The sequence below is a fragment of the Buteo buteo genome, chromosome 4 (genome assembly GCF_964188355.1).
Source record: "Buteo buteo chromosome 4, bButBut1.hap1.1, whole genome shotgun sequence".
NCBI lineage: Eukaryota > Metazoa > Chordata > Aves > Accipitriformes > Accipitridae > Buteo > Buteo buteo.
In genome coordinates, this window is record NC_134174.1 from 56,435,187 (window position 1) to 56,461,861 (window position 26,675).

A 26,675-nucleotide genomic window follows, 5' to 3' on the forward strand; every position below is an offset into this window, starting at 1 on the left:
GTGTGGTTGACCCTGGGAAACTGTAACCCCTGGCTAGGTAGACTTGTGCTGCCACTCTTAAGCCAGCTGCTTCTCAGACCCGTTCAATGCTGATTCAGCCCCAGTGATCACTGGAAGGCAGTTATTAATTAAAGGTGTGTAGAGCATTCTGTGGGGCTGGAAGACATGTTGCCAAGGAAACAGTAGTGGTTTTATTATATGAATTCCTAACTAGCTTTGGATTTCCTTCCAGAGTCAGAGCACATTAGAATATTAATAAAGAGGTACCAGTCCCTTAAACCAGGGAAAGCGGTTAAGCAGGAGGCTAAGTGGTGGTGGGTGGTTGCTGGAACTTGGCTGCAGATACCTGTAAAACGAGCAGGTAACGAGGATTCTTGTAGCTGAACTGGAAATTCAGGAGATTTTTGGTTCTGTCAATAAGGGCAACATCTATCAGCAATATTTAGGGCTTGCCACAAAAGGGTGTTTTTTGAGCAGAGATATCCAGAATAATTATTTTGAATTCCTGTGGAATCATATTCTCAGGAAGTCTGGAATTCCACTTTATGTTCATGTTGCATCTGACTCTGGAACAATTTCTACAGGCAGTCAGAAATCACAGGGAATCTCGCCGTTGTGCTCACTGTGTTAGGATCGCACTGGACATATCCCCACTCCATCCTTCCACGCTCTCAGAAACATTTTGGGGGGAACTAGGAACAAAACAGACTTCACACTTCTTTAGATTTTGCACAAGACTTCCTTTATTATAAATAAAGCTGAATGAGAAGATCTATACAAATTCAACAGTGTCCTGCTATAAAAGCAGCGGTTTAAGTACAGCATTGTCAATCAAGGAAGACCTTACTTTGGAGATTTTTGGTGTTATTGCCCATTTCAGCATTGACAAGATAGATTGATCTTCATACTGCAGTTTTACTTCTGAGCTAACATATTACACACACGCCCCCAATCCTAAAAAAAAGACAAGTAATAAATAAAGCTATTTACTATGTAGGATCCTGTGAGAACTAAGCCCTCAATGACCAGCAGCCGAGCTGTTAGAGGTGGTTAATTCTCATTTCTTCACCACAGAGAAAACATTGCAAAGGCTTTGCATTAAAAATGTTTGGTGAACAAGCACCAAATCCCGCTGCTTGAACACTGGATAAAATTTTGGATCTCTTTGCTGGAATACATCTTTATACGCCCATAAGACCTGTGTACAGAGCAACTCGGAGAGAGAAACCATATTCTGTGGTTGCCACATACTAAAGAGTGAACTACCAACAGCTCCCCTTAGAAGACATTCGGCACCTGAACAATAATAATCTTAGACCAAGACATTTCCTAAAGGCAAATGGCTCCTGAGGCTATGTAGTAGATCAGTGGCTGCTATCAAGCCATCACTAATCCCATTGCTTTGACAGAGCCTATAATAAAATATTAAAACCAGAAGTTGAGGGTGGAGGGAGTGGCTGGAAACTGGCAGAAGGCAATAGGAATTCATCTGTTTAATTCACCTGGTTAGCAAATAGCAAGAACAGCACTGAGACACAAGAAAGGGGTCTGGGACAGGCAGTTTACCCTTCCTTAGGGTCTCTCAGAGAGATACAGGAATTACCAAAGAGATGTTGTGTGTTTGTTACTCACGTGTCATACGCTGTTTGGTTTCAGAAGAATGTTATTCACTTTAAGCCACAAACGCCCACTTCCACCCCCACCCTTTAAAGCTGCTTCCTATGAATGCCCAGCCAGACTTCAATCAAGGCAGAACTAAACATGGGCAGCCCTAAAATGTCTTAGGACATTTTTACTGGCTGACAGCTGATGGAGCTGAACTGTCTTATAAACCTTTTTTATGAAATGTGAGTGTGGCCTTTTACTGATAGGGCTAGTACTTGGTGGGAAAAGATTTAATACAGGAGAGACAAGGCAGGCCAAGGAATGATGTGCTTCACATCATGGCCTCCTTGTACCACTGCAGAGGTCTGATCCAGAGAAATGCTGTGTACCCACATCTTCTCAGATGGGACATGTATATATACTGCTATACGGCTTACAAAGAAGATCTCTGCCCTGAGGCTTACTGGAGCACAGCTTATAATCACAGAGCACTTCTCCCCCTGGATAGTATGAGTGGGTTCCCTCACAGCCTAAATGCACAGAACAGACCTCTTAAAAGGTGCTCAGGGCAAAATGAGCATATTGCATGTAGGAAAATTAAGCCAAGCAATTTGCTTTCAGGGGAAGCAAATCCACAAATTCCTTGGTTCAGCTCCAGCTTGGGTTCAGCTTAACCCCATGGGAACACTTCAGGGTCAGTTTGGGCTTAAGAGAGAACAGGCACACAAATACAGAAAATGAAGAACAAAAGATTCAATCTACTTTTCAGTTTAGGTTCCCTTTGAGTCTGAGCAGCAGTGCTCGGAGCTGTGTAAAGATGAGTTTAGGCATGTTTACAAGCCTGTAGGACTGGTGTTACAAAGCTCTGTTCTGCCATTTTAACAGGGGAGTTACCTTATTCTGTTCAACGGCCTTTTCTTCTCATCCTCCCCCTGCTCAACTTTTATATATAAAAGTTATTTTTCAACCCTGAATGTCATTTCCTGAGAGACCTGGGTCACAAAATTGTTTCTGTTCTTTGGACGGGCTAAATTTAGACTCCTGACAGGAAATGGCAGAGAAATTTTTATTTCTCGCTGGCTAGGCAGGGAACACATTTAGAAGATCTGACCACAACTGCTTCAGCATGACCTGCCTGCCAGCAGCCCATGCAAAGCTGGATCTACTACAGGCACTGTGCAGTAAACCTGGGCAGGCAAAAATGGCAAATTGCTTGGGTTTGCAAACAACTTACACAGCTTCCAATGTAGCCTCCAGGCTCCAGTATTCACCCGCTCTCCCTGTACCTCTGCTTGTCACTACCTGCTTGCCATGTTCCCTGAGATTGCTCCTGGCCTCTTTCTTACTGGGGAAGGCTTGCTTGGTTGTGCTAATGAAAGCCAGGGGCTTACAGCAGTCTTTGGCGTTAGCAATTAGTCCTGCCCTGTTGCTCTGCCAGCCCTGGCAGTCTCCCAGGCACACATCGCCAAGGGTGCTGAAGCAAGCACTGATGATCCATGACTCTTTCCTACTGGCACTACCCACCAGCCTCTTTTCTCCCTTTTTGCTTCCTACCTCTTACTTTCTCCTGAGAAATATTTCTTAACCACCCTATAGCTGTGATGATAAAAGCCAAGGGGAGCAGCAATTTGAGCAGAGTTCCCTGTCCCCACTTGCACTTTCTTATAAACCAGGTGTGAAAACTGGAGTTACAGCTTTCTCTGCCTTTGTGCATGAAATGTCCCTCACTGGTGGAGGGACAGACAAGAGCAGACATGAAGGAGGTGGTGAAATGGTTTTTACTAGGAAAAGGCAGAGGACATGTCTATGGAAAGTTTGCTTATCAACAGGCTGGATAATAAGCCTCATGCTATATGCTGTCCCTAGTAGTGATACAGGATTAAATCTTTGCTCTGATGCATGTGATTGATAGAGAGGACTGATAAAAAGATACCTGTGGAGTCATGGTAATATCATCCCTGATGGCTCTCACCACCCAGAACCACCACCCTCTTGTAAACAGGTTTCAGAGAAGCCCTAGTGTAAAACATTGCAGGAAAGCCTAGTGTAAGAAAATGGTAGGAAATGCCCCTTACCATTGGAGGCCAGGCCTCTGGGACCAGCACAAGGCAGATCTGCACTGAGGCCCTGGCTTGGATCCTGTACAAAGCACACGAAGGCGAGTCAGGAGCTACTGAGCCCTCTCCTCCAGCAAAGCCACCTCACCAGGGCTGGGCAGCCCACTGGCTCAGCGCTAACGTGCTGCTTCCTGAGGGAGTTCAGGCACCTCCATTTCTGCTAAAATTTCTGCTAAACCTCCATTGGGGTTTTTAGCACGTGGCTCAAGATTCTCCCATGGCTTAAAAGCCTGCAGAAGCTGTCATTTCCCCATCGCACTCCCGGCTCAGCAAATTACAGTCTACTAGCAGCAGCTCCTCAGACTCTCATCAGAGCAGCAGTCTTTAAAAGGACTGAGGAGACCCTGCATGGAGGCAAACAGGTAGCTTTTGCCTGGGTATGGAAGCAGAAGGGATGCGACACAGACCACAAGGCAGCTGCAGAGGCAGTGCTGCCAAGCTCTGCTACGTGTGCACCTCTTCCATACCCTCCTCCTAACTCAGAGCCATCCTGCTGGTCTTGGCCTCATTAAAACCACACTCTCATTTGGAGGGTGATTGTTCCCTCCTGCTACCAGACTGCTGAGATTGGCTTCATTACAGGATAATTTTGGAGAACTGCTTCTTTTATTAAAGCAAAACCTGTAGCAGTCCTTTCTCTCTTGGCTGTTCTCAGCCTTGCTGCCCCGAGGTAAGGAAAACAAACAAATAAGCCAAAACGCCAGAACCCAATAACGGTTCCTCTCCTTTATCTAAGGTAAAAAAAACGGTTTCTGTCCATTTATCCATGGAAAATGGCCAGGAATATAACCTGCTAGCCATGTTACCATGAAGAAAATGGAAAACTCTAATGAAATGGTCTGAAGACACAGACCCTGCTGCCTACTCTGATACATCCTCCCCAGGGAGAAGAAATGTGCAGGGGTATTTTTTGAAGGACAGGACAAGCCATTTAAACTACTGCTGCAAGTCCTATCAAGAAGGCTTTTTTTTATAACTACAGTTCCCTTTTGATTAAAGAGCTGTGGTTGATTTAAGGATCAACATCCAGTCCAGATCTTGTGCATGACCCTTCTCCCCACATCAGCACTAAGTCTTATGTTGTGCTTTCCCATCAGTCGCAGAGCTCCTGCTGTCCAAGCAGACAGGCTCCTGCAATCCCAAGATCCTGTCTCTGATTCCTCCACCCTTTTCTTATCTCCCCCTTCCAAAGGAAATTAAGTATTTGGCCACCACCACTGTTTGCATTGCAGGCATCTGAATAAATTAGTTGTATTTGTTGCTCACCACCACTGTAGCATGACTGAGGCACAATAGAAAAATATATTCTTAGCTGCATAAAACCCAGCCAGCACACCAGTGGAGCAGAAACTTACTTTTATACCATGTGTTCCAGTTTCTCCCTATCCTCCCCCCATCCCCTCTCCCTTACTGCAGAAACCATGGCCCAGGACTAGTTCAGCTGCAGACAATAAGCTGTACTGGCAAAGTCAATTGTCTCCAGGAGGCTTCAGAAAGCTGCACTCTGGACTTGTGCTTAGAGGAACAAGTGTCTTCCTGCTGGCTTTGGTTAAAGGGATTCCTTATGGATCCCATTGGTGTGTGCAAGGGGAATGTGCACTGTGTACTCATTTATCAGTGCAGACATGTTCCTGAGCATCTCGTGGAATGTGTCTACCGTCTTCCTGTAAACGTCCCTGTGTAGCACAAAGGGACGAAAAAGGTTGAGAGGCTCAGCCCTCTGGAATATGATGGGGAAGCCCAGCTCTGCTGGTACCTTCCTATTGCCAATGAAGAAGTGGTAGAGTTTCTTCTCATGCAAACATTTCTCCAGGAATTTCAGCATGTCCTGTAGACGGGCCTCCAACTTCTCTGGGGCCCAGTCCTGACTGGGACTTGCCTGCAGAAGATGCAGCATTACTGTCTTCAGGTGGTAGTTGGTAAGCCCGCTTGGACCTGTGAGGCTGCATTGCTTCCCATGAAGGAAGGAGAGGATCTGAAGGCAGCTGACATGGCAGGCATTAGCAGGCAGCATTTTGGAGACCAGCTGGATGAACCTCCTCTCATACACTGCGAAGGTGAGAAACCAGTGAGTGCTGGAGGGGAGGTCTGCTGCCAGGCCACTCCGAGGGAAATGAGAGATGAAGTAAACATCGGAGTTCTCGTACTGCACCACAGGGGTGAGGTTGAAGGCAATCGATTTCCCTGACCTAAATTTTATCTTCAGGGCTCCTGGGGAGTCCAGGAGGCTGAAGGAGAGGTCGAATTCATACTTGTGGGAGATTCTGTTCCAGGCCTTGGTGACTGCAATCTGGAACCACTTCATGACTTGGTCAGCATCCAGATATTGAGTATTTTTGAAGCACAGGAGGTCTTCCATCTCACTGCTGGGCCTGGTAGTATTCGCTTGGCTGTGGAGGAGGCACAGCATATCTTCCCCTAGTTTAGTCTTGTCACAGATGCAACCCGTCACATCCTCATCTGCCCTACATACCTTGATAGTACCATAACCTTGTTCATCTGGGGGAAAAGAGTCACCAGAGCACCAGGTCTGGGACCGAAAACAGTATGGCTCTGGAGGCGCAAAAGGCACTATTAGATCACAGACAAAAGGTTTACGCACTCTCCAGTTCTCATACATGCTCCCCACACCCATGCAGTCCTCCACTTCCATGTCAGCGTCCCGGTTACAAACACTCCTCAAGGCTTCCAACAGGTCATCTGCAAAGCCTTCCACCATCTCCCGCATCCTGGCCATGTCTCCAGTGGTACCCAGGATGCGTTTCTCATAGAAGCTGGCCAAGACGGCCTTGTCAGGGAAGGCCACACCTTTAAACGCTTTCCCCAGGACAGCCATGTCATCCTCTTCCCCTCCTGTGTCCTGCCACATCCCTTCCTGGAAATCCTGCCTCCAGAGCTCGATCAGCAGGAAGATGACCATGGAAAGGGCAGTCCACATATCCCATCGGACCTTTTCCTCTTTGCTTTCCTCCACCACCTCTGCAGCCTTTTCCAGAGCCTTCTGTGTGGCTTCCTGGTGTGCGATTTCCTGCTCCAAGCGCAACTTCTCCAGCCGAAGGCTCTCCTCCCGCTCCTTCATCTTCCGGATGATTTCTTCCGTGTTCTCGGGGACAGTGCCATTCTCTTTAGGGAAGAGGAGCGGGTGGTTGACAATAGCTGTAATCACCACTAGGCATACCCGGAAGATTCCCACAGGCATGGCAGTTTCTTCCCTGGAAAAGAAAGAAAGGCAGAATGACCCACAATTCAGAGTATATTCCCTCAAGGAGAAAAATGAAAGTAAGTCCCTGCTTGAATAAAAGCTTTGGTATACTTTCTAGCCCTGAAAAGAGTCTAGAAGCTCCTAAGCACATCAACTGAGCTTCCCTTTATCAGCAGATGGCAAGGATGAAAGTCTCCTCTTATCAAATTAATGTCGAAGAACAGAACTGTGAAGACACTTGCTACCGTCAATGCCCTGTGACACTGTTGGGGCACTGTGGGAGGGCATGTCCTTCCTCTCTCCTTTAAAGTTCCCTGGAACTGAATGGAAAAGAAGCAGACAGGACCTCCCCAGGTGTAAAAAAGCAGGACGGGAGATGAGCACTGCTTTCCCTCAACATAAGGCTAATGTTGGAGACGAGGCCATGGTATAGGCAGGGCTGTCCTGACCACCTTCCACATAAAGTGTGTCTGGGGACCCACACAGCCAGCTTAGATTAGGGCAGTCTTCACTGCCAGTGCTGATATGTGCATCTGGGTGGGAACAAGCCTGCACAGTTTTGTGCTTCTACACAGGCACTACAGGCAAAGCTCTTCCTGCCTTTCAGCACCATCAGGATCAGGCTGTGGGAAATCCTCCCAGCCCCCAGGATGCCTCATGACTGCGGTCCCCGGAAAAAGGGTAGAGCCACAAAGACTGCTAAACCAGAAAGGGTTTCCTTCACCCCAGTGTTTTTAAAAGCATCGGGTTGTTTATTTTTGGTGCTTACTTCACTGTTAATCTGTGGAAGGCATTAGTAAACACCACGGCTTTGATCTGAGCCATCTCCCCCAAGCACCCCCTTCACAGCTGTGCTTGCAGCCAGCTCGCCCCTATTTGAAGTGACCCCAGCGTGGCTGAGAGACTCCCTGGGTCTCGGTGTCGCGGCGCTTGCCACAGGCAGCCGTGTCCCAGCAGCAGTTCCATGTGCCACCCCTTGCACAGGCCCTTGGCACGACTGAGACTGCTATGGTGTTTTGTGTGGTTACTGGCTCTGCTGCTCAGACCTCACACTTAATAAAGCTTTCCATGCCACAGGGCTCATGATGAAAGAATTTAATTCCCAGCTTTCCGGAACACAGTCTCATTGCTGGGGCATCCGCCTGGCCCTGACGAGGCCTCCCAGAGGTCTGGGCCAGAGGGTGCTCAGGCTGAAGCCTGGGCTGTTTCCTCCAGGTGGCATTTCTGTTTCTGGAGGCCCGGCATCGCTGTCAAGATCCCAAGCGCCTGCTCAGGGCAGGACAATCTGAGGTTGTCACCCACTGCTGAGACGTGGCAAGCTCACCAGTCCCACTTTCTAGCAACATCACCCCACAGTCCTAGCACAGGGAGATCAGAAGGACAAGATGACAAGGAGGGGTATTTCTTCTTCCAGCTGGGACATTTTAATGCAGCCCCTTTAATGCCTCAAAAGTGTGTTTGAGAGAGAAGGGTTTCTGTTTCAGAAATAAAGTCTATCCATAAAATACCTAATCAGTCAGACCAGAAGGAAGAATTTCATTCCTAACAAACCAATTCATCCTGCTGTGGGAATGAGGCTGTTTCACAGAGCCAAGAGGTGGTGGGGTACCACGTGTGCACCAGGAGCTGAGGGTTGTAATTCCCTCCCCCTGCAATAGCTCCCTCCTGGCCCGAACCCAGCATGTTTTGGTGCCACAGCAACCCTGCTGCCCAAGCGTCTAGGCAAGGAGGAGAACATCTCTGGCAATTTCATTTATGCCTCCACAGGGCACGCAATAAAGAAAGATTCATCCCAGTGGGCCTTGTTACCATTACTGCACAACAAACTGCTGGCTTTCGATTGCGGGAACCTAGATTTCCTCAGTGTGAGCGCTTACTGTACATGGGAACTGTACCCTTCAGCATGCAATTATCTTTGCTTACAAGAGGGCTGGGACTGGAATAACAAGAGAAGGGAACAGGAGTGAGATGCATTGTCCAAGCAGCAAGAAAATTCACACAGTGCTCAGGATAACGCTATGTGCCCCTCCCTGTGTAACATTTACTAACTACCCTTTTTTTAGGTCCCATGTACATGCATAGATGAATGCCCTTATGCAGACATTGCTCTGGAGATGGTTTGCGGGCCTTTCTCGTCCTTTTTACATTTATATTAACTCTTTAATTCATCCGGCAATGAATTAAAGCTGAATTAATGCCCAAAGCTGGGTGTTCCAGTTATTCTGTGAGCTCCATGCCTGGCCACATTTTAAAAACAAACTGGGGTCGCCCTGCGTTGCAAAGGGCTTTCTTTATCAGTTTGCCGGGGCAGGGCAGGAAGTGCTGGCGAGTTCCTTTCCTTAGTGCTATGCTCTTGCAGACCACATGTGCTTTCCAAGCTTAAAAATAACATGGCCAGGGGCCAGGTGCCTCCTCTTGGAGTCTTGACCAGGATGACATTGCTGCTCTCCCCTGCTAGACCTCTGTTCCTGCGGATGAAATGTTTTACTGTTACCAGATTACTTCTTAGATGCATAAGGCTGAAAGAAGTCAGCTTCCTTAAGATCTTCTTGTGCCCTTCAAGACTCTCCTGTGCCCAGCTGCCCATGGGCACACCACTTCCAGAGGCTACCTGCCCCAAAGCTCTGCTAGCAGAAGGAGTTAGGCCAGACATCCCCAAGTCCACCACTGGCCAGCTCTGCTGAATTCATTCTGGGTCACACTGACAATCTAGGCTACCCCAGCTGATTTTGCAGGAGTGGCTTAGGAAGCATGCACACAACCTCTTCCCCCAGCAAACCGTACAGGCATCAACCTCTGGAAGAGAGTCAGGATGAAAACTGGAAGTGACATAATTTCAGGTCACATGAATTTGCAAGAGGTATGTCTGGTTTTGGCCTGAACAGAGGAAGTTCTCCTGCTCAAAACTGCCCTTTTGCTACTGTTGCTATTCACACCAGAAAATGAAGCCAAACATTAACCTCAGTTAAGGCTTAAGGTTAACGATGCTCAGTGACCAAGGTCAGTGGAGTCTGGCCTTGACAGCAGCAAGGCTGGTATGGGCAGAGCATTCCCACATCTCATCAGACACAGCTTTCCTGGCTAATATGGAAAGACTAAATAATACAGGTGAAACCAGTAGCACTTGCCTGCTAGGGCAGTCCAGCCTTCCTCATAACAAAGGCCGCTCTTTTCCTTTGCTTTTAACCTCAGCCCAAGCAATTTAAGTCTGATAAAAATATTTATGCCTGCTGCGGCTGAGACAGCTTTTGTGTGGGGAAGAAGGAGAGAGTCCTAATGTTTCCAAGCTGGAGACTAAGGAAGAGAAACATCGTTTCATCTACGCATCAAATTTAGCAACATTTCAAGTATTGGGGTAGAAAAAAAAGTATTCATGAGTTTTTAAACAGCAAGTTCCCAAAGCAATCTTCAACCTTTTCCAAATTTCTGGCTCTGCCAGTTTTTTCCCATTCAAAGCACAGACAATGTCCAGACTTGGTAATAGGCTTACATCTCTTGTGGCAGCCCCAGGGCTCCAATAACCCCCTGAAGGAAGGTGCCGTGGTCCTCGCCGCATCGCAGGCAGGCCACCTCCACAAGCAGCCGAGCCTGCCCTCGCCCTGTTCCCTGGGCCAGGGGATCCCCTGAGCGAGGGAGCAGAGACCCCACCTCTTGTGCTCCCCTGGGCACAAAGCAGGGAAAGGAGCAGCGAGACAGAGGAAAGCTGCTCGGGGAGGGCAGGAGGGCTGGGGGCAAGCAGGTATGGGGAGCCCCAACGTCTCGATGCAACGCTCTGTCTCTGCTTGCTGCCCAGCATGTGATGCCGCTTGTTCAAACCTGCTTCTGGCACCAGGATTAGTTTCCTTCTGGGCTTTTCTGTGGCACTCACTGCTTCAGTGACTGGGTGCTTCACCAATTTTAAGGTTAATGACCGCTCTGAACAACCCTGGGAAGTGAGGGGGCAGGCATCATCCTACTCTCCAGCTGGGGAGCGAGGGCTCAGAGAGATAAAAGCAGCTGATCACTCCGTTGCCCAATTAGAAACAATGATCAGCTGCATCCTGCAGTGCTTGGTATGTTCAAAGGCTTCACCAAGAGCACCTGCAGCCCTCCACCCTCAGCTCCCAGGCAAGTTAGGCCTCATCCTTTCAAGCCTGAAGCAGCCTCCCCGGCTGGAGGATCCCAATCAGCCCCACAGTAGGTCCTGGATGATGCGGGGACCCCCAAGAGGGGAAGGGCAAAGATGACACTGCTATCATGCAGTTCAGGTTGGTGCCATGAAGCACACGCAGAAGGAGGCCAGCTTTCACACTAGCTGATATGAAAGCTCTTTGCTGCACAATTCAGTAATGTTTGGTTCACCCACTCACCTGTAGCATGGTTACAGCTAGTGTGTTGCAAGAAAAGGGAAGCAGCACATGAAGCTCACAGGCACGTAAAGCCTTCACACAGTCCTCTACATGGGCACTTTGAGAGCTGGCTGAAATCCTCTTGTATGCACGTCATAAAAAACAAGGGGTGAGTATGACCAGGGAGGCTTGCCCCAAAACTGCCACTGGAAAAGACTCTTCTCCTTTGCCACATTTGGGCAGCACCAGCCACGCCAAAGGCTGGCGAGGAAATGGGCTGGAGCTCTGAAAATGGTCCCTCAGGTGAGACCTGACTCGCCAGCTGTGCTCAGCCCCTTGGCACTGGCGCAAAGGCAGAGTTGCAGCTTCTCACCAGCACAAATGCAGCCCCCTAAGCTGAAAAAGTGGTGCCAAGCTCTGCAAACCAGCACTTGCTGTGCCTGCATCTCTGCAGTAACTATCTGCATCACCTGTGCTACCCGGGTCCCTGCACAAGTAGCCTTGAAGGAAAATCACCTTCAGAGACTACTGCTAGACAATATAAAAATAGCCATCGTACTGTTTCCTGACTGCAGTCAGCCCTGAAGATGACTAGTGCTTGCAGTACACACTAGCGCAAGCAGATTTGCTTAGTGGTGTTTTATGTGGCATGGGGGCAGAGCTCGGCTCTACCTTCAGCTTCTGTCTTGAAGACCTCCTCCTCACCTGGCAGCATCACAGAGCTCATCTGGTGTTCCTGTGGGCCAACTTGGGACAGACACTGCTCTGTTGCAGACTGTGCTCTCCCCCTTCCCACCAGCTACCCTGCCATAGGGGATTTCCCTGCATGAGCAGCAAAGTCCTTCGTAGAGACGATGATGCTTAAAGCCATAACAACATCCTGTCCCTTCCAGCTAAAATGTGCTCAACTTCTGAAGTCCCCAAGTCTTCCTCACACCCTCTTCCACAGCAGCTTCAGACCCCTTTTCCTCCTGCTCAGTCTGGCAAAGGAAAAGAAAGAGATTTAAATGGCAGCTTGCAACTTGCCTCTGTAGGCTGCTCATGTGCTCTGAGCCCAGATAACCTTCCATCTTTGAAGACACGGGAGAATATTTCCCTTTCATTAACAGTCTCTTTCTTTCCTCAGGAGTTCCTCATACAGCTACATTTTTTCCACCTTTTTATTCCCTTAAATTTTGAATCATGGGAAGCAAAATACACTCTGGCTGGTGTTCAGCAATAAAGCAGATAGGAGTGGGCTGAAGCTTTGATTCTTAAATTAGAAAAACCCAAGTCAAGCCACTGAATGCAGTTCAGTAGTGCACTGGAATACGCCAAGACATCATTTACGACACACTTGATTGCTTCCTGCGATTTGGCTGACACAAAAGGCAGTGAATAGGTGGCTGCCACATTGTGTTTTGCTTTGGTAGGCTGCAAGAAAAGAGGCAATTCGAAGAGATGATAGAAACTACAGCTGGTTGGGAGCTTTTTTCATTGAAAGCTGCCAAGTTTTGAAACCAGAACTTTCATGGGAACAAATACAATTTCTGAGGCTCTTTTTGGGAAGGTCCTTGAGGTCTGGAAAGGACTCTACTGCATGTTTTGACTGGAGAGATTAATAGCCCAAAAGAGCCACTAACCTGCACTTGGGACTTTCTTACTGGGAAGATGTGACTCTCAAGCCCAGGGGTTTCAGGCCCAGCGCAGCCATAGTCCCTCATGGCTGAGCTTCTGGGAGCTTCACAATCCCTCCCCTTGCTGTAACAGAAAACAAACTGCCTTTTGGCCTCTGAGTGTACAGTCTGAACATGCTTCTGCTGCATTTATGAAGACCTAGTCAAGACAAAAAGCTTGCTGAAAGCCCTTGGTGACGCACTGTGGCCTTTTCCAATTTGCAATACTGTTGCCACCTCTGCAGGTATTCAGAGGTATGCCCGGCTGCAGCAGAAAGAAATGACATTTCCTCTTACTGGGGACTACAAGCTCTGAATTGTAAGAAACAGGCACAGTGAAAGAGAAATGGGAATTGCAGAGATGCATGTCAGTATTATTGTTCCTGCCAAAAACTTGGAAAGATGCAGTTTATTTAGTCAACCCCATACCATGCTGCTGTTTTTCCACCATCTCCCCATCAACATTTACAGGGCAGTTGAAAGGCCTTTGCTGGCTCAGGACAGACGGTGAGGGCAGTTTTCCGTCCAGCTGCTACATGTAAAGCTCAGGAACAGACACACAGGCTGGATGGGTGTTCACGGAAAAAGACGAAGGTACCACTAGAGAGAGCAATACCCTGGTGAAGATATCAGAATGGTCTCTGCCATTTGTTGCCGGGGATTTGTTGTTCAAATTTTGCCTCTTTTGCACTGAGAAGAATGAGAAATTTTTCAGGTTTTAATTTTATATGCACATATTTAAAATACAGAGCACATGTCTATGCCCTTATAGTCTGATCACTTACTTGGGATGACAGAAACTTCTGTTGAAGCCTCTCCTCTAAATTCAGGTGGGAGTGACAGTAACCTAAGTTTTGGTCTCCTTCCCAGCCCCTGAGGTTGCTGCCCTCATCACTTGGCTGCTTTCAGGTCAATGCTCTGCTCTCCAGGTTTGACCACAGCTTTCACAGGACTTGAGGAATTGGTTTTGGCAGGACTTCACTCAAACCTGTCTTGTTTTTGAGACCATTTTTACTGAAGCAGCATTTTCTGGGGTGGGCAGGGGAAGAGTCCCGTTTTGGTGAGGAATTTCAGACCAGAAGCAAGTGAGGTTTCCTCCCAGGTCAGCACCACATTTGTTGGGGCCTGTGCGTTACCCAGCAACCCAGTATGACGGACGGGGCCAGCTAAGCCAGCTCCTAGGAGACATCATACCAAAGCACTGCATCTCAAAACAAGTTTCCATGTTCACCTGAGTCAGCAAGGTGGGGCTGTGGCATCAGGTGGGGCTGGTGAGGTGCTGGACCCTCGGGAGGGCTGGAGGGCCCTCACAGCCAAGGCAAACACTCAGAGCCCACGTATTGAAACACACCCCGGGGTGACTAAAGTTTTATTGCACCAGTCTACTCTTCCCAGCCCACTGCGTATGCATTGGCACATGACCCTGCCAGCTTTCACCTGGCACAGGCAGCAAGAGCCCAGATGCTCAGATGAGGATCCTCAGGATTTCTACCCTCCAGGTCAAAGACCCCACTGCTGCAGTGAGAACATGTCCCCAGACCCATACAGAGCCACGAAGACCCCACACCTCCCGCTCCACCATCAGCTGTGACAGCACCCAGCACAGCCCACCCAGAGATCATGCAGCACAGGGCAGACAGGAGAGGTTCCTGCTCTCCCATCTCTTGAGCACACAGTCAGCTGCAGCACACACAGCCCAGCCAGGAAAATTAGGAGATGCAAAAATGCAATACAGAGCCTGAGCGGCACCAACTTGTGCTGTTCTTTCACCCCTATGAATTAAGCTTGCGTGCAGGTTGTTGGTGTGATGAGCTGCTGGCTGGGACAGAACAGCACCAGCCACAGCAGCTATAACTCATGCTCTGACATGTCTTTCTGAGCATTAAATTAGTGCTACAGACAAAGTACCAAATTCCAGTTGCCAGCACAGTCGCAGTTGGCTCAGCACAGACTGGTGGGATTGGGCTCTGTCGTTGGCTGTCTACCAAAGCCACCAGCGGAAAGGACCAAATGCGCCAACGCATGAGGTGCAGAGGCCTGGATGTTGAGACCGGTACCACAACCATGTTTAAAACCAGAACAAGCCAGCTGGCATGCTCAGGACTACAAAAGACAGGTATGGCAGAGCAACTGCCTTCCAAAACACGCCTGGAAACCCCACCCCAGATCAGCTGCTTGGCCACAGGACAGCAGTTGGATAAGGCCACTTGCCTGATAACTATTGTTTTGCCGTTGGATTGAGAACGCGTTAGCCTTTCGTAACATCCATGGACATCCTGTCCCTGGCCTGCTGCAGTGCCAACGGGGTCAGTCGCGCAGCCCGAGTCGGACATCCTGCCCGACAGGTCTGCTGTGGACTTTCGGAAGCAATATTTTCCTCCCAGGGTCACCAGATCATGTATTTCCAAGGAAATGCTGATGCTCATCCTGTGTACAGGACTAGGTATCCCTCCCTTCCCACGGACAGGCGAAATTGGAGTGCATAAGCATGTGAGCGGCACTGACATTGCTCTGGAGACAGATGCTCCCGGGCAGCCCCAAGTCCGAGTGAGGAGTGATTTTGCCAGCATCTCTCCAAGCAGAGGAGTGCTTGACTTGCCCCAGGAAGGACAGGGAGTCTCTCTCATGTCTTCCAGTCATTCACTACCTTTGCCATCAGGAAGCTTTTTCTGATGCCTCATTAACTCTCCCTTGCTGCAGTTTGAACCCCTAACTTTCCAGTAACCACTGTGGGTAAAAGTAGGACAGATTGTTTCTGTTCTCCTTGCAGTAGCACTCAAGGTGTTGAGAGGTCCTCCCCTCCTGCCTCAGCTTTCGCTGCACACGGATGCATTTGTAAGACATTGCCATAAAATCCCATGGCCCCTCTTCCCCCAAGGCCTAGACAGTACAAAGATTATTTTTTTTTGGCTTAGAAGGACTTATTTGCCTTCTGGGCCTCTTTTCCAAAACCCAAAGATTTTCAGTTTTATCAGCAAGTGCGGGATTTATCTGGTTGTTTCCAAGTTACTATTTTTCAGTGCATACAGGCATCACGCCACTAACCAAAGCATGATTCTGGCCTCCTCTTCTTGCCCCAGAAGCCAGCAGCCACCAAAGATGGCTGCAATAACTATTAAATAAACGCAGAACCACGTCATGCCCCCAAAGCACTCACTGTTTACTCACTGTAAGGCTGGACCCAAGAGGGGATGCCCATGGAGACCAGAAGATAAAGCTAACAGTGTGAGGAGCATGTTACTCAGCATCCTGCCCATTGTCTGCATGTGTTTTTTTGCTTTTTGACTGCACAAGCCAGCTCAGCTCTTGTCAGCAAGCAGCACGTGGGCGGTCTGTGCAGTGCCTCAGGTTCCCCCTGCTACGGCCGAGAAGGGGTTTTACAAATTGGAACATAGTGCTGCCTACAAGGGAGGCAGGAGGGGAAAGGTAGGAAGTGTGCATGTGGGTCCCACCCACGTACTGAGCTGTTGTGGTAGGATCCCAGCCAGGAACAGCTTGGCTTTTTTAGGCCAAATAATTTTTGTCTGCTAATTGTGAGGAAAACAATTGGAGTAGACCTAACTTTTGTGTGTGGTGTTTTTTTGAGGTTGGGTTTTTTTTTTTTTTAGGAGGAAAAAAGACACACACCCCAAGGGAAAAAAAAAAAAAAAAGGTTGGTTTACCAACCTCACCAGCTCCCTCCCCCTCAAACCCAATACCCAATGTGATGGGAGCCCAGGCAATAGCTGGTTGTTCCCTTGTATAATCTTTCATCAGCACAGATGGACACAAACCCCCTGCTGCTTTACCAAAAGCCTGACAGAGTCAACCACAATGTATGGAGCAACATCACTGCACACACGCTCTCTGGCCTCTACCTGGTGCTCATGCGGGGACCCACTCTGGCTGTCACCCTCTCGGCCACACAACCTCCCCTTGCACATGCAGGCAGCCATGGCTCATTGATCCAATCTAGCAGTCACCCCAGGGAAAGGTGGTGAGAATACAAAATGGGTTCAATTGCCAAGATGGTTGTTTAAATCTGCCCTCCTTTTCCCCACTTAATTCTCAACAAGGTGGAGAAAAATCACACCAGTGTTGTTAAATCAGGCAGTGGTTACTCTGACTCTCTTCATCCTAAGGTAAGCATATGCCCTACATGACTACACATCCAACTTAACTGTATATGGTACATCCATTGAAATGAATGCTTTGGTATTAGAAGGTTTGGTGGAAACATTAGTAGAAAGTTGATTTCCCAGCAGGGATACACCACTCTAGCACATCTAAGAAGAGCACATGTGGATATTGGCACAGCTTAGACGTGACTCGTAGAATGATTATGTTTTACATGCGAAACTATGAAGTCCCATTTCAGTCATGTAACAATGAGCACTTACACATTACAGACAGTAGAAAGCACAGTAGTTGCCAGACACTTCCACACTGAGATGCTGAACAAAAACACAGCAAAAAGAAATTGTCATTGCAGGCTGGGAATTTGGTTGATCTGAGATTTTCTACTCCATCACAGTCTTGACTTAGTGACAAAGTCACACTCCTATGTCAGGACACGTGTAGACCCAAGTATCTGCTTAAACAGGACTCAAAAACACTGGATGGGATTGGAAGTTTGTGTGATATTGGACTATTGTTTTGCTAACTAGTTACAGCTGTTTGTATTCAAACAGTTGGGGAGGAACAGTATTTAAAAGCTGTCTATTGTAGCCAAAATGTCACCACAGAAATGAAAAGCAATGCTTTACCCCATTGCCTGAAATCCCAGCTCTTTTATAAAACACAATATACGTCCTTAAATAAAGTAAAAAAACCAACCAAAAAAAAAAAAAAAAAAGGACTGTGAAAGCCCCTGCAGGGATGGGTAGAGGGTGTGGAAGGAGGAGAGAGCAAGAAAGAGCACTTTAACTGCAATGCCCCGTTCATTTCCTTGACTCTCACTAGGATGACTCTCTGATCTAAGCAGAGGCACTCCACATTGCATGCCAGCATCTGCAGGAAGAATCAGGCCCTCTTACTTCATTACCTGGTGGCTCTAGAAAAGAACAGGAGAAACACCACAAATGCTTTGGGAAGCAGTAAGCCCAGTCTTGGCTCGCTAGTCATAAACCTAAAAACTGCCAAGAGACACGCATGCACACAAATATGTTGGCTGCAAAGTACTGCTGGCTAACCCTGCTTTTCAAAATGAGTTTGAATAAATAAAAATCAGAAGAAAAAAGCAAGAAAACAAACTGCCCACTTCCGTACAATATTTCCATGAAGCTCATCCTTTCAGTACCCGTGGCCACCAACTCAGGCATTTTCACCTGAGGGAGCGACTCAGAGACCAGCCTATTGTCACATGCACCCATATTTAATAATTTTCATGTGCTCTTTTACTCAGTCCCCTCTGCTTACCAACAAAAGAAAACATCTTTAAGCTCTTTCTTTCCCTGAAGAGTTTGTAAACTGAATGCTGGGAGGAAAAACTCTGAAAAGAGTCAATGGGATAAGAGCAATGTAACATGCACTGCTGTAGCAAAAATACCAAACACACATGTTAAGGCTGTGAAGCCACGTGGTTTTCATTTGGGATGTGTGGGGTGAACACATAAGCTTGCTTCCTTTATAACATAAAGCACAACAAAGGAAATCTTTGTTTGAAAGCCAAGGGACAGCCTCTCCACACACTTAAAGTCGAAGTTACAACGTAATGGGAGCTCTGAGTCATAGCTGTGGGGCCCCTGCTCATAGACACAAAAATCCCCTCTCCCGCAGCAGGCAAGGAGCTTAGCTTAGCAATGAGGAAAGACAGCTTCCAGCTCCGCATGGGAGACTGAAAGTGCCCAGGACTAGCAGCAAATACAAGGCTGAGCTGAGAGCACGTGTTGTGGATGACTTACGATGCAAACACGTCCCTTTCAGTGGACATTTCTTCCTGTAACCCCTTCAGAGCTTGAGATCATAACCCTGCACTCGTTCCAAAAGCATGAAACAGCTATGGCTCGACAGGGAGGTGGGATGGATATCAGCCAAGCACCTTCAGACCATCTTTTGACTTTAGCTGCAGAAGACTATGGCCATGATACTTAGACTGTGCATCACCAGCTCGCTAGGTAGGACTGCAGTAGAGCTCTATGTCCTTAAGTCACCTAGCATGCCAGGTCATTTTTGTCACTGTGTTACAGTAGTGGAGGGTCAGCTGATGGATTCCAACTACCCAAAATACAGACACCCATCTCATTCTTGCCCCTACTAGCCTGGGAGAAAAAGATAAAGGTCTTCTTCAATTATCACGAACAGGTTGCAATCTTCAGTGCAGAAGTGGCTGTGCTGCAGAAAATCCAAGTGTTTTCTCTCATATTTCCAACAGTCCCAAGGTATTTGGTTGCTAAATCTCCAGAGAGCTTTAGAAATCAAACTCTCGTCTGAAACCAGTGGCAGTCAGGTACCTGAACATCCAGGAGGAAATAGCTTAGGATCTAAGCATTTTGGGTGCAGATACACACACAAGCCTCTCTGGGAAGCACCATACTGTGAACATCAAATGTCACAGTTTAAGCTTGAGAACATCTCCTTAGCTCCATCTCTGGTATGTATTAACATTCGACAAGAGATTAAAAAATAGTGAAAAAAGAGATCTGAAAAAGCAATAGAGTCTCTCCCCTCTGCCTAGAAGCATGGCCTACACTGTGCCTGGATGGTTTCTGGCAAGTCTTTGTCTACTTTGCTCTGAAAAGCTTCCAGCAAATCTCCATCTCTGCCTCCCAAGGCAGTCTAGACTACTGCTTAACTACCTCTACCTGTAGGAAAGTCTCCTTATCGCTGCATGTGCTTTCTCCAAAGCAAGCTGTAAGCCCTGCTGGGATTCTGGCACATACAGGCAGTATCTTGTCTTAGGGAGCTACTTCCCTCCCTGCAGGCAGCATGGGAACAGTTTGCTCCCACTCCGCATCAGGTGCTCCCTGAGCATCACCAAGTCCTCTGCAATTTGGAAGAACTGAAAGCAAAGCACTCTGAAGCTGGTTTTCATTGTTTTCATTTGAGTTTGACCACAAACTCTATCTTTCAAGTGCTGGCACCCACCATCCCTTGAGACAACCCAGAGGAAGATGCAGTTGGTTACACAGGTGGCTCAGCTGATGCCTTATAGTAATGTCTCTTTTCTGTTCAGCCGCAAGAACCTTCTCTACGTGCTCTTCCCCCTGGTTTCGAAAGTGAAGGAACAGTACATTTTCCTTTGCCAGGCAACTGAAATAACCATATGAATCGGAGACTGTGCCTAACACGGTTTAAATTCTGGAACAGTTGGCCTCAATGGTCCTCACCCTTGCCAACATCATGCTTGGTTTTTCCAAGCCACATGCAGGGCAGTGGGGTGGGTCAGATGCTTTCCCTGTAAATGGTGAAAAAGCATCTCTGCCTTGAGGCAAATATCACTGATATAAATAATGTGCTAGATCAGCCAGAAAAACCTGCCTCTGGAAGAGGGATAATAATGAAAGACAGTGGGGGGAAAGTAAAAAGAGAGCGAGCTTCATTTACAGACAGGAGGATGGCAATGGGCCAGCTCTCACAGCTTTGATCCAGGCTGGCCGGAGGAACATGCCAGGAAATGTTGTGAGCTGAGCTTTGCTAGAGCAGAGCAGCCGTTTGAACTGACTGGGATGGGAAGAAGGGGACAGACACCACCCAACACAGACGCAGATCCAGAATAAAGGGAAAAATAAATAAATAAATAAATAAATCACATGGAGTACATGAAGTAACAAGTACTCAGAGCTGTAGCAGGACACTGTGGCTGCCAGGACTGCTGCTCTGGCAGCTCCCTCTGCCATCAGCTCCAGTTCATCCCTTCCCACCACTGCTACCCGCAGAGCCTCCTGTCACACGCTCACAGAGCAGCACTGCCAGATGCCTGGGTTTCACCCAGCAGTTCTGCTTTCAGCGGGTTTTTCAGAGGTTTTCATAGAAACTTGAAAACTACACATTGCTGGCTTGTAAAAGCCACTACTTCCCTTCAATCCAGCTGCATCTGCTGTCACTCCTGATCATCAGGAGGTTGTCCAGGCACTTCCAGACCTTTGTTCTCTCTCTAACACCTGGAAGAGGTGGGATCTAGTGCCTTCCCAGTCTGGGTAAGGTATCTCTGGCAAGTTCTCCTGCAGAGCAGCAAATGCAGCAGTAGCTGCTGTCAGCAAAGCTTGGACTGCTTGGTTCCCTTCTGCCATCATCCTCTGACTAGATCCCAACTGTACCAAGCAGTCAGACAAAAGCAATTTTATGCTGAATGCCAAAAGAGAGAGACTTTTAACACTGATCATCTAAACTGAATCCATTTCCAAATTAAACCTTCACAATATTGCTACTTTTGCTCTGCAAGTGCTGTCTGACCCTCGCTGCTGGGATTGTTTACTAAAATATGAGCCACATCACCTTCCTTCTGGCATTTCTGATGTAAGGCTCAAGGTCTCCGAGTGAGAGCCCATCAAGAAACTTTTTCAAATCACATCAAATCTGGAAGGAAGAATGAACCCCGGAGCACTTACCTGCTACACGACTTTGCAGGTGCTCTTTAAACTTCACATTACTACTATCACCGTGATGCCGAGAAGACTATATTCAGTCACCCACAACTGAAGCACAGCCAGGAAGTCTGCAAAACACAAAGAGAACGAATGAGGAAGTTCAGGCAGAAGATAGGTATGTAATACAGTTATCTAAATTAGGGATTGATTAAAAGAGAGATTAACTCACCCCTTTACCTAATAAAATGATCATAAAAGCTCAAGAGACCAGAAATAATCAGCTTTGAAGTGATCAGGGATGAGTTAAAATGCTGCTTCTCCTGTGGGAAAGCGTGCAAATCACACAGCAGGTCTGTCAGCTTTGCAGACATACCAGCAAGTGAGGAGCTCCCTTCTCTGACTCCATCCTCACCCACCAGCCCTCTCCTTTTAAAATGGATTAGGGTCAAATTAGCAGCTGTGTAAGTGCAAGGGCTGGGACAGTTTTGTCTGGGATTGGTTTGTCTCAGAAAAGGCATCTAGCTGCTGTAAGCAGCTTGCGAGGTAGAAATACTTGCTCGGGGAGCTGGGTTTAGTGAGCTAATGTGAGAAACAGAAAACACAGGAGAAGCGGCAGGAAGTAAGTCTAAGAGCATACAGGAAGATGTGAAACACAGAACCGCAAAAGATAAACTACCATATTTTAGGAGAGAGAAGTTAAGAAATTTTAGATGAAACAGCAAACAAAGTCCTCCAACCAGAAGGAGGAGAGGATGGGCCCAACAAGCTGGTTGCAGGCTGACAAGGGAGACGTTAGCCAGCTGCACACAAGTGGGCTGGGGAACAGGAATCCACCATGCTCATTACCAGCCACGATCACCACTTCAAACCCTCCGACCGTCTTGATCCAAAGCCTGATGAAATCATGAATAGCGTGGGCTGAGCTGGGCTTTGGAGCTGGGTCCTTTAAGGGCTCAGTATTAGCTTGACGCGTCCTTGCTCTCCTGAACCCCTTCACTTCGGCAGCCGTTGGGGAGGGGACGGCTCAACCCTCCCTCCTCCCACGTACCTGCTCAGACCAGACCATGTGTACAGTTTCACTTCTCCACTTCAGCCTTCAACTGTGAGGCTAGATTGGGTAAACGGGCTCTGCCCTGACCTCCCAGCACCTCACAGCCTGCAAGGCTGCTTGTGCCTCTGCTCAACCACAGCCATGACACTACCAGTAGCAGCACAGACTGCCAAGCACAGGAGCAAGAACACCCCAATCCCAAAAGGGCTGGATCTGTGCCGTACCATCCCAGTGGATGTTTGTTAGCCCCCAGGGCATGCAATGCCCCGTCTCATGGTGGCTCAAGGCCAGTTAGGTACAGCAGGTGCTTCTGCTTGGATGAAAGGAGCTACGAAGTGCTGTACAGGAACTGCTGCTACAGGACTTACATGCTCTCACTTGTTAAAATAATTTTTTAAATCTCAAAAGAGAGAGTTAAGTTAGGGTCTCCATCTACTATATGTGTATAGATGTTGGAGAGACCTTGACTGAACCTCAGAGGATGGTCTAAGGTCACTAGAAGAAGGTCCCTCTCAGCAGTGGGTGCATCTGTGCTGCATCCTCACATGCTAGCACAAACCTCCTCTCGCTCCCTTGGAGGCAGTCTGAGCAACACAGAACAGTGTTTGTTGTGGGTCAGCCCTGTATGAGAGCCACTTCTTCACGCCAGAAATCAAATCCACCCCTGAAGCTCAGCAGCTAGTCTGGCCTTCAGGTCATGGCAGTAAAACCTGTTTGTTTTGCTGAACTGCTGGTCAAGGTTGGCTCGGCCAACTTTGCATGGCTCACACGTGTGTGGAAATCAAAACAAGCTAAAAAAAAAGAAAAAAAAAAAAGCCCTGTTGCAGCTGCACCCCTGGGCCACCTCTCCATCCCTCAAGCTGCTTGAAGCTTGGCTACCTGCCTCCCTTTCTATTGCCCACACTGAGGGGTGAACAGGCAGAAGGTTTTGCTTACACAACTGAGCCCACATGCCTGCAAAACCTGGAATTCACGGTCGGGCACATGACAATGCCACCCAGCGCACAGCCTGGCCACGTTCCCTCCTTCCCTCCAGCCTGAAAACCAGAGTCTCTACCTCTTTCCACCACCCAGCAATTACATGTGCTGATGGAAAGTATGCTGCCTGGCAGCAAACTTGCTTTTTCCCCCCAGTATAAGTGGATTATCATAACACTTGGGAGGGAAAGAGCTGGCTCACCCAACAGCCCAATTTAAAGGGGATCTGAGGGAACAAGCCAGGAGCTTTTTTTCAGCTCCCTTCTCCATTGCACCATTGCTATGGATAGCAATTGCAATTCTGCAGAGCAGAGTATGCAGGATGGGACAGCACAGGACAGCAGGGAGAGTCCTGCAGACTCTTCATGGAGTTCATAGACTTTATCAGTGCTCCCCAGAACAACTGCTTCTTAATGCTCACCTTGTTGACAGAGGCTGAATTTAGCTTAAATTTTGCCAGGACAGTTGTTTTAGAGGGGATGCAAATGTGCCAGGAGAAAACAATACAACTGGAAAAATAAACCACCCCTTTTGCTGTGTACCCATTGCACTGGGGGAACTAATTTAAGCTATCAGGAAAAAAAAAAAATAAATTTGCAGGCAAGCTCCAAGATACTGAAACAACAGTCAGCAGTTGGACAGTCACAACAGCCACCCTAAAATTGTCCTTTCGAAAGCCATACAGTTTTTGCTTAAAAAACAGACTCAGAAATTAGTTAGATCAGCTCATGGAAGACCAGTGTTAGGGTTCTACAGGTTCCGTCCCCCTGTTACTCATTGCCACATAAGGAGGATCACAAGCACTGGCATCCCTCTGAGACCACCATGCAGCAGAGGTACACAGGAGCCCTTATTGCCATGGAGAGAACAAACAAAAACCAAAAGGGGTGCAGGACATGCAGCTTTGGTGGCCCTAGTCATCAGACAGCCCGAAATAATCACTCAGGAAAACCAAATCCCCCAGGCCCCAACCAGGGCTATTTAGTTTGACTTGTAGGGAGAGGGGGGGGAAAAAAAAAAAAAAAAAAAAAAAAGGCTGTTCTTAGTATATCATAATGCTCCAAGCAACAAAAAGAGGAAGACAGTTAGGTGGGGAGGGGCCACTGCCTGAGCTCTTGATAAACAGGTACGACATCTTTGGTGTGCACAGGTTGCTTCTTCCTTGCAGATTCCACTGGTGCAAACAGAGATCACTGCATTCTACACATCCAAGTAATGCAGAAAAAAAACCCAAACCCAAACCCCATCATCTACCAGCCACGAGCCAAAAAGCCCTCGGGACTGATCCCGGCACTGACATTGGCACTCTGACCTTTGGCAAATCAATTCACCTCTCTACACATCTGTGGCAATCACACTTAATAGGTGCATTTCCCACATTGGAGCAGTGTGAAGCGTCTATTCTGCTGAAAACAAGGTTGAAGAGAAGGCTTTAAGTTTCCCTTCCTAATTTCCATGCTCTGCTTTTCCTCAAGGATTGGAAGAACCCCTTTCATGTATATTAAGGAAAAATTGGCTTTAAAAGCAGATGCCTATGAAGGTAGACAGAATCGCTTTAGTCAGAGCTGCAGAAGAGCATTACCATCATCGCCAAACTGAGCTCAAAAACCTCACAGAACAAACCATACTACACTACAGCTGCTCTCCTGTCCAAGTGTTGCTTACCTGGCAGCTCAGGCCCTTCCCTGGCAGCTCACTGCAAACACTCATGCCTGAAGGAGATGCACTGGGTATGGTTTAGGCCTATAGCACTCATTAAAAACATGTTAATAGTAATGTTCGCTTAGAGATGCTGCTGGTGCTCATCTTGCCTGACCACATAAGAGACACCAATAGCAACGTGCTGTATTTTCCTCAAGGATTTTAATATGGCAGTCCCAAGAGAATTGCTTCAAGTGGGAAATTGCCAAGCTGAAGATGCAAAGGCCACTAAGGCTCTGGTTCTGTGTGTCAGTTTTACAGCCCATGACGTCCAGTATCCCAATCCTGACTGTGATTTGAGCTACAAATACCTACTGGCCATCTTCAAAAAGGTGCCCACACGCACGAACAGCAGCTCCACTAAAACCATCGCTGCTTCTCTCTGCAGTCCTTAGAGAGACATACCGTGTCTCGGAAGAAAGGCAAAGAAGTTTTGTAACAAGCTAAGCCCAAGCCACGTAATACTGAACACGCAGCAAAGCTCGGTGATGCATGTACGTGCCTGAGATCATCCCTGGCCTGAGGACCCCCCGAGCTGTCCTCACCAGCAGAAAGAGGCGGCCGTGGGGTCTCTTTTCAGCGTGACTCGATCCCACAGAGGCTCCCCACGTGCTCCCCTGAAGGGGGCTGCAGCCAGTCCTCCTGCAGCTCACGGACCCCCGAAAGCAGGCTGCCTTCTGCTCCCAGCCTTCGGCTCCTGCCGGGGCTGCCGGGAGAGGAAAGCCGAAAGATCCGCAGAAACTTTGGTGGGCACGGCAATCTGCCTCGGGGGCCTGACCCGGCCCGATGCCCGAGTTCGCACCGAGACGAGCCACTTCGGCAGGGAGAGAGCGCGGAACGCAAAAGCTACTGCGCAAAGAGAAACGGGGGCATGTCCCGCCAACGCGACCGGTTGCGGGCAGACACCGGCACCCGCCGCACCGAGTCCCGCGGCTCCGCTCCCCGAAACGGCTGCGGCAAACGCTGGGGAAGCGGGACACACACCCCCCCCCCGCCCCCCGCCGTGTGCTCAGAGTCCCCCGGCCGAGACTTACCGGGCCGGGCCGCGCCTCCGCCGGGGCCGCCGCTCCCCGCGGGAGGTCCGCGCAGACCGGCGGCTGGCGGGGCGGCGGCGGCCGCTCCCCGGGGCGGCGGGGCGTCCCGCGGCGCGGCGGCTCCGCTCGGCGAGGTGCGGGCGAGTCCGCCCAGCCTGGCCGGAGCGGGTTTCCTTTTCTTTTGGGTTTTTTTTTTTTGTTGTTGTTTCTCTCCTCCTTCAAACCACCCCCGCCGCCAGCCCTAGGCAGGCTGCCGTTCGCTCTCTGAGCTCCCTCCCGGCTCCCCCATTAGCTTCCCAGATGGTTTTGTACTGAGGGCACGGGGGACGGAGAGGAAATGCGCTCATTTTGCTTCTCGGATGTATTCTGACCTCCTGGTGGTCGTGCCTGAGCGTCAGGAAAGCAGCTGAAACACGTAACCTCGCTGGTCGTTCTTATCAAAGCACTGGAGCGGATCCCAGGGACGCCGAACCATTTTCCTGCTCTGAGCTGGCACG

The 26,675-nt window shown here is 48.6% G+C and overlaps 1 protein-coding gene across 4 annotated transcripts; it reads right to left on the reverse strand.

The window, feature by feature from the left end:
• Positions 1 to 725: 725 nt before the first annotated feature.
• Positions 726 to 26,675, reverse strand: ITPRIP (inositol 1,4,5-trisphosphate receptor interacting protein). 4 transcript variants are annotated; one of them, XM_075026335.1, is made up of 3 exons: positions 26,179 to 26,675; positions 21,436 to 21,542; positions 726 to 6,934 (listed from the first exon to the last, which is right to left on the reverse strand). In XM_075026335.1, exon 3 carries the CDS (start codon positions 6,919 to 6,921, stop codon positions 5,272 to 5,274), a length of 1,650 nt encoding a protein of 549 aa, XP_074882436.1. In that variant the 5' UTR covers positions 6,922 to 6,934; positions 21,436 to 21,542; positions 26,179 to 26,675; the 3' UTR covers positions 726 to 5,271. The 4 variants fall into 4 exon arrangements, with proteins under 4 accessions (XP_074882436.1, XP_074882437.1, XP_074882438.1 ...); XM_075026336.1 differs by lacking the exon at positions 26,179 to 26,675 and adding an exon at positions 21,652 to 21,981; XM_075026337.1 differs by lacking the exon at positions 26,179 to 26,675 and adding an exon at positions 21,644 to 21,981.

What these genes read in the sequence shown, in the direction of transcription:
- ITPRIP (XM_075026335.1), bottom strand. Translation starts at nt 6,921, where the DNA reads ATGCCTGTGGGAATCTTCCGGGTATGCCTAGTGGTGATTACAGCTATT.